This window comes from Bos mutus, chromosome 8, assembly GCF_027580195.1.
Source record: "Bos mutus isolate GX-2022 chromosome 8, NWIPB_WYAK_1.1, whole genome shotgun sequence".
NCBI classification, from domain to species: Eukaryota; Metazoa; Chordata; class Mammalia; order Artiodactyla; family Bovidae; genus Bos; species Bos mutus.
The window spans coordinates 39,437,014-39,449,846 of record NC_091624.1 but is presented as its reverse complement, the minus strand read 5'-3'; the positions used below and the strand labels follow the sequence as shown (position 1 = coordinate 39,449,846).

The 12,833-nt window shown below is 46.3% G+C and overlaps 1 protein-coding gene across 1 annotated transcript in view; it reads right to left on the bottom strand.

The window, feature by feature from the left end:
• EBF2 (EBF transcription factor 2) overlaps positions 1 to 12,833 on the bottom strand; it is a 220,796-nt gene that overhangs the window by 206,095 nt on the left and 1,868 nt on the right. The window contains exons 2-6 of the mRNA XM_070375498.1: positions 11,613 to 11,769; positions 10,487 to 10,550; positions 10,160 to 10,215; positions 9,586 to 9,659; positions 2,800 to 2,868 (exon numbers count right to left, since the gene is read on the bottom strand). Coding sequence (XP_070231599.1) covers positions 2,800 to 2,868; positions 9,586 to 9,659; positions 10,160 to 10,215; positions 10,487 to 10,550; positions 11,613 to 11,769 — 420 coding nt within the window. The remainder of the gene's footprint in view (positions 1 to 2,799; positions 2,869 to 9,585; positions 9,660 to 10,159; positions 10,216 to 10,486; positions 10,551 to 11,612; positions 11,770 to 12,833) is intronic.

The window sequence follows — 12,833 nt, the reverse complement described above, 5'->3', positions numbered from 1 at the left end:
CTATATTTACTCAGAGGAAATCCAAAATAGACTACTTAGCACCTGTTGGGTTATCTCAACCCCTTAGCTCCTGGGTTATCTAAACATCTCTAAGGTGGCAGGTGTTGAACCCAGGGACCAGAGGCACTGCTTGATAACACAAGCCACCCATCCCACCTCTGGCAAAGGGAAGCCTGCCTTCAATCCTCTTCCCCGTCCACAAATGAAAGGAAGGAGGCAGAGGGAAGCCCCAAAGACAGTCAGGAACAAAAAGACAAGATTCCAATAGAGGAACAAGCAGTATCTTCAAACAAAAGCTCTCTGATGAGGAAGCCGAACAAATGCATCTGTTTATAACAAGATGAGTTCTTTAAAAAAAACCTGATCCCTGGTCAATTTATAGCACCCTTTGGTATGCATGTTTCCACATGCAGATGCACAACATTTCAGGAGTAACACATATTACAAGCGACGCAGAGACATCGTCAGGCTGTTTAATTGTGCACCAGCTAATAAAAATAAATGCCAGCGTCACATAAAGCTCCTTAAGACACAGCTAAAATACAATTTCCACCTTCTCAGAAGAATTTAAAGTGTTCTAGCACAAACAGTGAAGGCACATAACCTGAAAATTTTTTCTCTCCATAGATGTCAAAAGCCTATGTACATTAACATGTGTATTACATGGGAAGAAAACATAGCGTATTTCTTTCTCCTTGCATTCGGGCTATACATAGTTTCTTAGAGAAAGGACTGCTACTAAATGCAGAGTCTTTAGAATGTGTGCTTATGAGATGTAAGGTGCAGGTAGGCATTTATGGGTTTGCAAACATTTCTAAAGCTGGTTTATGGGGTGTTTATTAGAAGAAAAGATATCACAACCATGAGGTTAGAATACCTCCTGAAAGAGGAGCTAAAGTTGGTTTTAAAAAAAGGACTAGACAAAGGTAAGTGAACTCAGTGAACATGCTGGAAAGGACTAGATCCGTGTCTACACTGCTCTCATAGGCTTCATATCCTCCAGAGCACCCCAGGGTATACTAGGAAGCTGGGAAATGTTGTGTTGTTAGTCACTAAGTCGTGTCTGACTCTTATTCAACTCTATGGACTGTAGCCCCCCAGGCTCCTCTCTCCATGGGATTTCTGCCTTCATACCTTCTCCCTTCCACAAATGAAGAGAAGAAGGCAAAGGGAAGCCCAGAAGACAGTCAAGAGCAATTAGACAAGATTCTAATGAAGATTCCAAGAATACTGAAGCAGGTTGCATAGGTTTCCATTTCCTTCTCCAGAGAATCTTCCCAACCCAGGGATCAAACCTGAGTCTTCTTCATTAGCAGGTGGGTTCTTTATCACTGAGCCACCAGGGAAGCCTGGGAAATTATATTACGTGTGATCGTATAAACTGGGACAGAGAGTGCTGGGAGGAAAGGATTGTGGCAATAAGAGCATCACAGGCCAGAAGTGAGGACAGCTGTGTCCCAGCACCAGCTTCACTCCAACCAGATGTGTAACCGTGGGCAAGTCATATCACCATTCCTGAGTTCAGCCTTTTCACCGATCAAACGAGGAAGACAGCTGGTCCCACAGAGTTCCTACAACTTATTAATTTTAAGCTTCTATTTGCTTTCAGAAAAACTAAAGGAATTCCAAAGAACTCCCTCAAATGGGTCTCACTTAAACCTCCTAAGATGGTGAAGGCGCTCTATACATCCAGCAAACATTTCCTACTTGACTGTCTTCTTCCTCCAAGCATCTCAGGGAATATTGCAAAACTGCCATGTATATTTTAGCAACCTTCTGCAACATCCAACAGCAAGCCATACCCTCCAACTCTATACCCTCTGTGACATCATTGAGCAGAGATGTTGAGTGCTGTGTCCAAGGTCAGAAGCTAGGATAGGATCAGAATTCCAGCCTCCTCATTCCTAGGGCTATGCTATAATTTCCACAAAGAAAGCAAGCTGGCTTTCTGGGAAGAATGCCAGAGGTTCCATTCTCCCAACTGAGAATTTGTTGGAATATTGGAATAACAACTTTAGAGACTGTGGCCGCTCCAATCCATTTCAGGACCTGTCTAGAAACACAAAAACCCAAAGAAAGAAGCAAGAGGGAATTCTTCCGTTTTTTAACGAAAGAGAAAAAATTAGGGGTGGGAATATGGGATTTCTTAAAAATTACATGATTGCTGGAAGTTAATTTGGTATTTCTTTACTGGTTTGTAAGTTCTGGTTCCAATCACAAAAACATACAGCCGAGGAGGCCGAAATCACATTTCAATGTATTAGCATCTTGTCCCAAAGAATCTTTTCCACTCTGAACATAACATAGGACCTGGAATGCAACCCTCTGTGGTAGAAAGGAACCTCCCCCTGTGCAATGGAAAGCTTGTCATCATCCCCAAACTATAATTTAATTTGACAGTCTTCAAGCCCAACAGCAATCACAGAGAGTGATGAGGAAGTGACCGAGTAACTTCGGGTGCACTGCCTCTTCTAGGAAACTGCACTGCCTCTTCTAGAAAACTAAATGAGACCCTATTTCTGCCCGGTGGGAGAAATGGCATTCTTCACCACCGTTTCCCATTAGGCTGAAGTCAGAGAACCTGGAAAAGATAGAGACATCTGTTCAAAAAGGAAGGTTCTGGCTTCTTCCAAGAAACGCCAACCAAAACAAGAAAACACGTGTCAGACCAGCTCCATGCCTTGAAGGTAACATGCAACCAACCTTATGGCAAAGCCCAGTGATCGGTACTCAGAGCTGAGATTCTAAAAGAGAAAAACCAGAAATGCTTAAAATAAAAAAATCACTTTTTCCCCCTACCTGTCGATGATGACAGGGTCTGAAGGAGTCTCATTTCGGTTGCCACAACTTTTCTTTTCGCAACACCGACTGTAGGTTGGGAAGGAATGAAAAGAGTAAATGAAACATGTTAAAATCCAGAAAGTACGGTGAGCATACAATGTTAAGAACATTCACAAAATTGAGTACATTCTTGGTAGCTGCTTAACTATCAGCTGCTTGAGCATGAATGTATGGCTATGTTCAAAAACACTAAACATGAAGCCCAAGACTATTCATCCAAATTCTCCATTTATGACTTATAAACTGGTAATTCTCAGCAAATCACAACTTTCCCCAGAGCTTTATTTGTAACCTGAATGATGGATACTTGGACTTTAAGATCTAGAAGGTCACCTCCAGCTCCATGTTGAATGATTTTATTATTATATATATTTTTAGATCTTTGTGTCTTAATAAATACTAGAAGGAATAAGGGAAAGGAAGAGCTATTAAAAAAAAAAAAAAAGACCCCAAGTAGCTGCCTGAATTATTATAAACCTTAATTACATAACAACTTTCTTCACAGAACTCACTGTACTTTATAATCATTCATTCATCCATTTATTCATTCATTTTCATCATTTTCTAAAGGTGAAGGAAGATTACCAGAACTATGGTGTGCATTGTCAAATGGGGGGAAAAAATTAAGCAGGGAACTGTAAAAAGATATCTCTAATCATTTTCACCAGGTCTGGAACAGAAATGGAACTTAGCATGTGGTAGGTCCCATCCTGAAAATTCTGCCTCCCGAGACTTCCTTTCTACCATCTGGCAAAGTACTGGGTACCACTGGAGAAATGCTTGTGGGATCATCTGAGATGAAGAGAGAAAGAAGGGGCCCTAAGCAAATACAACAGATGGAGATGGGAAGGACTCAGTAGGACCTAAAGAGAACAAAACACTCCCCTCCAAAAGGCATGGAAGACCTAAACAAATATGAAAAGAGCAAGGGAGGCTGGGTGGCCAGAAGCACAGGAAAATCACATCCCCATACTGCCTGTCTGCTCCTTGTCAGGACCACAGACTTCAATTTTTTAAATCTTTTCTTAAATCATTTGTATTTGAATATAATAACTTTATAATGTTGTGTTAGTTTCTGCTGTACAACAATGTGAATCAGTCATAGGTATACATATATCCCCTCCTTCTTGGCCCTCCCTCCCACCCTACTTCTTCATCCCACCCCTCTAGGTCTTCACAAAGTGCCTAGCTGAGCTCCCTGCGCTGCACGGCAGCTTCCCACCAGCTATCTATTTTACGCATGGAGTGTGCATATGTCAACGCTACTTTCCGAGTCCATCCCACCCTCCCCTTCCCCGCTGCGTCCACATGCCCATTCTCTACGTCTGTGTCTCTATTCGTGCCTTAGAAATAGGCTCACCTGAACCATTTTCCTGGATTCCACATATCCGTTAATCTACGATATTTGTTTTTCTCTTTCTGACTTCACTCTGTATGACAGACTCTAGAGGACCACAGACTTTTAAATACCTCTCTCAGCTCATCCAAGCACATGGTCCACCATCACAGTAGTTGGTAAAGGACATAGTCTTGACGTGGCTTATAAAAGCAGCACTATCATCCATACCACTTGGAGAATACATCTCATAAACACCAGCAATAACCAAATTTGTGTAAGTGTTGCCCTTCTTGTGATAGCCTCTCTATGGTTTAAGATGATGCAGCACAATAGAAGGATTGGCTAAGTGGGGACTGGAGCTCTGACATCTAACCCAACTTTGTCATTAGTCAGCTGCATGAGTGTAGTCAAATCTCTTTAACCCTTCTGGGCTTGGCCTTCCTGATACATGAAATTAAAGTGTTGGACTAGATTATCTACAGTCCCTTCTAGGTTTAAGAAGTCCACGAGGCTATGAAATTCCTTCAATTCAAAAGTGGCAACAGATGAAGGAAAAGGATGAAGCCATGTGGTAGCAAAGACCCAAAGGCCCAACACCAGCCCAGTCTTAGATTTGCTTCCTGATTCTCCACAGTGCACTCTCTGATCCTCTAAAGAACTATCAATAAACAAACAGATACTTTTAAAAAGACATTTCAAGTTCGTATGTCATACGTAGGGATGTGTGGATTCTTCAGTGAACAATTCTACCATTCTCCAAAAGTTAAAAATATGTGAGATATGCTTTAAAAAACTTTCACCCAATGGGCATGATAAGGCTTGGAGAAATTTAATCAAATTAGTAGGAAGTAAAAGAAAGCTTGTTTCAACTTTCTTAGATGCTAGCATTTGCCGCTGAAACTTTCTGAAATAATATTTTGCCTTTGAAATTATATTAAGTATTAACTTTGAAAATTCCAACCCAGTAGCCTTTCCCTTCTCCAGGGGATCTTCCCAACCCAGAGATCGAACCCAGGTCTCCTGCATTGCAGGCGGATTCTTTACCAGCTGAGCCACAAGGGAAGCCCATCCCAAGATTAACACCAATAAAAATGCTGGCCAGCTGCTCTCCCACTTCCCAAAACCCTTGTCTCTTTTCCCAACTCCTTACCCATCCCATCATTGTTCCCCACCTCCCTCCCAATTCCTATCCCCCACCTCTATTGTTTCTATTGCTTACATCATCAGAATAATACCTTTGCGGCCTAAACAAACCCTTTTTTCTTAGCAAGACAATTTCAAAAATCCTATCCACGCTAGGTATCTGAAGACCTTCTAACGAGACTCTTCTTTGACATCACCAGCAGGTCAACCCAACCTGAATCTGTGTGTGAGTCTAAGTACAATCTAATTACAAGAGAACACATTCGGAATGTGCCAATCTATTTAGTTTGAGAAGGAGTGATTCTGAGGAAGCCAAGTAAGTTTGCAAAATTGCTCAGCTGAATTCAGCTGCTCTCCGTGGGGACTTTCTCTGGAGGAAAAGAAAAATAGATAAAAATGTAAGCCTGGTGCCAGCGAAATACAATGTGGGGAATCCACTCAGGGAAGGAAATGATATTCCAAGAAAAATGCAGAGAAACTTTAGGGTCCAATCTTCCACTTTCCAACAGTAACATATTTAAGGACAATCTCTAATGTTAACACTCAGAAAAGATGCAACAAGCACTCAGCTGTTGGACTATAATAGTGAAGGTAAAAAAATTATAGGAGTGGACTGTATTCACCCCATCTCAGACCTTCATCAAATTTCTCTGGGTTAGCCAAAGCTAATTCTTTTTTTTTTTTAAGAAAACGGCTCATCAAGATGTCCTGGTTTTTCTTTATTTGGTTTCTTAAATGACATTCAGTCCTCAAACCAGCAACAGTAACATAAGCAAAGGGAAGTAGAGAATATAAGACTTCCATGAACTCACATTCCCCAAACAATCACTCTGAGATCAGGGACATGGGGCGTTGACATGAAGGACCAGGTCCCTGAATTACTCAGATAACCAGCTCAAATCTCCCTTCTTTTCGGTGTAGACACAAAGCCTGTGTGACCAACTTCAGGTTCACTTACTGTTATTAAAAGGTTTCTTAGGGATATTTTCTAACAAGCCAGTCACTGTAAGTCCAAAAGTATTTTTAAAAAACTGAACAAGACTGAAAAATAAGAAAAGATGGGAAACAAAGAGGAAACTGAACTTGCACTAGGTTAAGGCTGTGTCTCTAAACTCCACGGGGAAGCTCTAAAGTACTTTTTTCCCCTAATGAATGAAAATGAAAGCTCTTCCTCCGCTCCTCACTCGGCATGGTTTGGCTTATTTTACTCTAGTCCTTATTTGGAGAACCTTTTACCTGAAATACTCTCAGCCTGCTCACAGGCCTCGTCTACCTTCCCTATCTCCTTGTGGGACCTTTGGAGAAGGAAAGAGGAAAAAAAAATCAAACCAGTTGGGGATGAGAGGTGGGGAATAGGAAAAATTTTATCCCAAGGCTGAATCTTACCTGCATTTTTCAGAAAGGGATCAAGATAGGGGATAAGCAAAGGGGAAAAAGCGCCAGTCTAGGGCATAGAGTGTCCAGCCAGCCAAACTCTTAGCCAGTGTGCCCTTTCCCCTCCAAAATCGTTTTTAAAATTCAACCCTCAACTTTCAAAAATCTGTCTCTAATTTCAAACTCAAATAAGCGCACAGCATGGTAGCTTTTGTTTTGTTTTCTTCTCCCCAACTCCTCCCTGCGATTGCATAACAAAAGTGTCTAAATTCACACCATCTGGCCGATAAAGACACTGGCCCCACTGCCCGGCTGGCCCATCTGATTAGGGCCCCGTCTAGCCTGCGCCTTGTGGCAAAAAGTCACAGCTGTGGGGTTTGCTCCGGCTCAATACAACTCTGTTATTAGCCAGCTGTAGGCCTTGAGACGACTTCTGTTCAAATTATAATATCTTTTAACCCTCTGAGCATTGAGGGCACAGGGGTGGCTGGCAGCGACATAACAACTAGATTTCTCCTTGCTAATAATTGGCAAAATGAACTGAAGCAGGGAAGAGAGGAGTGGAGACAACTGGGGAAGGGAGAGAAAAGTTATACCTAAAAGAGATTTATTTTATTGCCCCCCCCCCAAAGCAAAACATTGCTTCATGAGTTTTTGTTTGTTTGTTTGTTTGTTTTTGTTGTTAAGCAAAGGTGACAGAACAAAAGCATTCAGGAAGATTTGCAGGTATGCCACAAATACCATGCAAACGAAACTCTGTATGTGGAGTACCCACTGAGAAATGGGGCTCATCTGACTCCTTCCTTAATCACTGACTGTGATAACTGACTCAAAACATGGGAGAGGGAACTTTTTTTCCTGATTGCAGAGTCAACCAGCTCTGACTGACAGATTGAATGGGATCCTCCCTTTCAGATATATCCAAATCTATCACTCCAGCTCATCTCCCAGCGCGCACGCACGCTCGCACATATACACACATACACACACACAAATACAGACACAATACCCATTCCATGGATCATTTATTTACCCATAATTAATACGTGTTTTAAATTCTAGTTTGGGAAGAAAATAGCAGAGCATCTTCCCAGGTCTCAAATGAAGAGAAGTTACAGTACATTAAATTTTTATATTGTGTTACTAATGCAGACTAAACTAGAGGCTTTAAAAATTGATGCTGCTACTTAAACAGCATAAAATGAGGTGGATTTGATTGGGCTTAAAAATAAAAATGTCAGCCTGAACTACAGCTGGATGGGGTGTGCAAGTATTATTTAAAGTGATAGGTATAATTCGTCAGACAATGGGCCAGACTTGGGTTTTGTTTTCTTTTTTTGTAAGAAGATAATCTCTCCTGACAAAGATGTTTGAAAGTAGAAAAAAGAATTTAAAAGAGAAAAACCCACCCTTCAATTAGCCAACCAAATCAAAACGTTCTGACTATTTAACCTAGGTATCACATGCAAGTTCACCTTGGAATTGTATTTTCTTTCTGAATGTACCTATCAAGGAACCCTGGGATAACGGAGTACCGATCTGCTTACCCACACCTCACCCAACTACTCAGGCAGGGAACCCTCAATCCCTCAGCTGAGGCCACTGACAGAGCTGAACTTTGCAGTTGGCAAAGTTTGTTTTCCTAATACTTGGTCAAAACCAAAACAAACACGTCTGATTGTAATGGTTTCTTCCTGACTGGGTGAGGAGGGAGACGAGACCGCCAGGAGCTGCCCATAAAACAATTCAAACTAAATCAGATGGCTTGCAATTACCCAAAGCTAGCAAGGCTGATGTTGGAAGACATTCACTGAAGCAGTAGCAGAGTATGAAAGAATTGAGGCTTTCTCTCCAATCAGAGATTTTGGAGGAAGAAAACCCTGTGTGGATATAAACATTGAAATGTTTATAGTAAAATAACCACTTCTTCCCAGAGTTTTCTTTCTATATCCTTTCTCCTTTGCTGTGGGATCCCCCATAACTAGCACATATTAGACACTCAATATACATTTGTTGAAAGAATGAATAAATGTACAGATGAATTTCTTCTATTAAAAAATTTTTTTTCTTCTGGTCCAGGAGAAGAAAGGACCCAAAATGAAATGAATTGATCTCAGAAAAGAAAATGGGAAATGGTATAGGAATCCGGGTAGATTGCACCTTTTACAACTCGGTCGTCAAAATCCAGCTGTTGCTCCAGACCCCGGATCTACCCGGTGAGGTTCTCTCCTAGTTCCTCCCATCCATTGCCCGGTAGTTCATCCTGACCTAAGAAACTCCCCTGGAGCAGGAAATCTAGGGAAAGAAACGTCCCCGGAAGAAGAAAACGCTCCTGCATCACAGGCAGGTGCCTCATCTGGGGGACAAGGGGGTAGCACCCCCAAAATGGGCCGCTCGATTCTCTCGCCTGTCCAGACTGAGTCGTTCCAAAACCTTGACTCGGTAACTCTACAAGTGGCCCCTCATGGACATCTACCCCTAGAATGCGCGGGACCGGCGGGAACCGAGCCCTGCGGACCTTGGACGGCGACAGGCTCAGGGCAAGTCCCCATCCCAAACTCGACCCGCGCCTGCCCAGCCCCTCCCCGCGTTCTGCGGACCGCTGGACGGCAGGTCTTCCACGGAGCAAACTCGTGCCATGCATAGGGGTGGAATCCTGGGTGCTTCTGGGCTGCCTTTTCGACTCCTGATCAATTGTTTCCTAGAATCTGAGTTTTAAGGAGGAAATCCAGCCAACCGGCCCTAAGAGCAAGTCCCAGCGAGGCCGCCCGCCCAAGCACGCCACCACTCGCCAAGGTCATCACCGGGGACGCAGGCAAGTCAGCGCGCCCGGAGCTGCTCACCTGCCCCGCGTTCCAGCCAAGCCCGCGGGAAAACACGGCCCTTACCTGCACATCACTTCGTGTGTCAGGAGAACTCGGCACATTTCCGGATTCTTATTTTGTCCCTCGTAAGCTATGGGCTGAGAAGGAGGCGCCGGCCGGGAGGGACAAAGAAAAGGGGACGTTAGAGCGAGAACAGAATCGGGTTTCTTCTCTCTAACCACCACTTCTTCAGGAGTCCCCGCTGCTCGCACTGAACCTGAGTTGTGCCTGGTTAACTCCAGCAAAATACCAAGAGAAAAGTTTGCCCTAGTGAGGACATAATTGTTGCAAAAGGGAATGTTTGTGTGTGGTGGGGGTGGGGGGGTGCTGAATCTCCCAATAAGTCCTTCCCCTCTTCATCCCTCTGTTTGCCTACTCCCATCCCCAGAGCCTCCCCAACCAGAAAGAAACTGGACAATTAGGGAGAGAGAGGGGGAAAAATCTTTTTCCAGAGAAGACAAAGTATCAGTTGATGTGGAGGGGCTGTGAAGAGTGACCCAGGAAATCTCAAAGACAGACAGGGACGGTGGGGAGGAAGGAGAATAGAGGGCCCACAAGCCGAGGAGCGGGGAGGAGGGGAGTGAACTGCCAGGCTCACCTGCTTGGTGACTGAGTCAATGAGTCTGACGTACAGGTCCTGCTCGGTGCGGACACCTGCCAGGGAGATGGGGTGGGCATGAGGTGAGCGCTGGGGAGCCCCTCCCAAGCACCCCAAACCTGTCCCGAAGCCGGGGGACCAGGGCAGAGTGCAAGCTGAGCCGTCCTGGGGTCAGAGACCACCAGCCCTTGCCCCTGGCTCGGAGACAGCTTCCCAAAGCCCTGCTCTCCCTGGTCCTGGAGGATGCCTGCCAAAGACCAGGACAAGGTCAACTGCCTTCCTTAAAAGAGGCCGGCGAGGGCGCCTCAGGGGGTGCAAGGAGCTCACCGTTGCTGTAGAGAAGCTGTAACTTGTAGTGGGTGCCGTTATTGGTCTTCTCGTTGCCTTGTTCCTGAAAAGACAGAGACCCTTGCTTTCCATCCCCTCAAAATTATAAAAAGAGCAAAGGGACTTCCCTAGCCCAACTCCCACAGCCTTTCTCTTGGTCACTCAGCAGCTTTGAACAGACCCCTGCCCAGGCCCGGGTCAAAGGGCAGGAACATTGGACACTGGCCACGCTCCAAAACTTTCCAAGGCTCCCAGGCATTTGATCCTCTCCAACAGTCTGTCCCTGCCCCTTAAAAATGTCCTCAGAAAGGCGACCCCCAGACTGGGGACCACCAGACACCATATCCATGCTGCGTTTAAACAGACCCCACCTAACCCATTGGATGCTGCAGAAAGGAAAGGACCTGTCACTTGGGAGAGCAGCATTTGGCCATGTCCCACCAGGACCGGAGGCTTGGGGCAATGAACTCAGGGACCCAGGCCCAGGTTCAAGAAGAACCCTAGGAGGAGCCTGCTCCCAAACTTGAATTGTACAGCTGAGGAAGCTGAGGACTGAGGCCCAGAGAAGGCAAGAGATGTTCCCTTCCTCCCACATTCTATTCATCTGAGCTCCAATTCAGCGCCCACACCTTGGCCTGGGTTGGGGGCTGGCACTGCTGTGGGAACCAGAGTAGAATAGAAGGCTAGGGTTGGGGCGGGTAGTCCGGCAAGCCAAGACTGGTTTTTGTGCGTTTCTACCTTGTATCTATCTTACCCACCCTGACGCGATCGCAGGTGCAAAATAATAATAATAAATAACCCGGAGAAGGGCAGCGGCAGCCTTGGCTATATGTTTAAATTATGTATGCTCTTGTCGGAAGGATATCTGCTCCGCGGTCAGTCCGTGACCACGCTCTGCTAATGATCCAGGAGTCGGGTGAGCAGCCACCAGCGCCCCTGCGGGAGGTGCAGGCGGGAGAAGGTGCGGGGAAATCCTACTGATTTAGGAGGCTGGGGGTGAGAAGCCTCGATTTATCATCCTTCCTGATGGGAGCGGAAAAGTCTCCGGAGTGACAGATGGGATCTTTAGTGCTTTGCAAGGAGGTAGTTATGAGACCCGCGAGGGGAAGAGAGGACCTGCGCTTACTTTGTCGTTCTCCACAAAGTCTACGAAGGCGGTGCGCTCGATCTCCACCGGCTGCCCCTGCCTGTCGTAGAGCGCCAGGACGAAGTGAAAGAAGTTGGATTTCCTCAAGTTGGAAGGAGGCTGTTTCTCAAAGTGGGCCCGGGACAGGGCTACGCCGCTGTGCATGAAGATATACGGTGGGGACACAGGACACGAGGAAAGAGAGAAAGACACGAAGTTACCAAACAGGCCCAGGCAACATAGCAGAGAGTTAAGGGTCCGTGGCCCCGGTCCAGATTTCTGGACCCTTCTGGCCTTTTTCTTCTATTACGATTAAGAAGCAGGGACTCCTTAGAGGAGTCACAGCTGTTCCAGCCTGCGGGCATCTCACTCCCGGGAGCTCAATCTCCAGCCTTTAGTACAGACCAAGGAACCCCGACTGCAGACCAAAGCCCGGAGGGTCCTCCCCACCCCCAGCGGCCCAAGTCTTGTCCCCTCGGGCCGCCCCCATTTTGTTCCTCAAGTAGTTACCCTGACTGGGTCAGTATTCGGAGCTGGGCCCGGAGCATAAGGGCTAAGAGCCTCATCACTTTGAAAGAAGTGACCCTTTTCCTTCATCTTCATTGGAGTTACCTGTCCTGGCACTATTGCCCACAATGCCTCCCAAACCACTCAGAAAGGCGGTGGGCGAGAACCCTGAGGGGGCCGGACGGGAAGCGCAGAGGCCAAGGCCAAGTCCTGCGGGGAGGCCTCACCTCCTGCTTCCCTCGCTCTTCCGAAAAGTTGCGCGCGGGCTAGGGGCAGGGCGCAAGCCCCTTTGACCAGTACTAGGGATCGAGGCCCACCATGGACGACGTGATCCTGAGGACCCCGCCCCTGGAACTGCTGAACTTGCGAGAAGCCGAAATGTTATTAAGAGTCAGAGCGCGTCCTCGCCTGGAGCCGACAGTCTCCCGGCTCAAGCCGCATCTCTGGGCGTCGCCGGCCAAACCCGCTGACCGCGAAAGCCGCGTTGGCGGAACCGGGAGATACCCTGGAGCCTATTGAGTCTGTGCACACGCCTCCCCGCCGACCTGTCGCGGCCGGAGACAAACTGGCCGCCAGATCACATTTAACGGGAGACCCGGCGCCCAGGAGAGCAAGCAGATGGACGTAGCTGCTCGGGGCGCTGGGGTCGCCGGGCGTCTGTCCCTAGGGCGCGAGAGTACTTTCACTCTTTTGAAGAGTGTAAGATTTTGACTA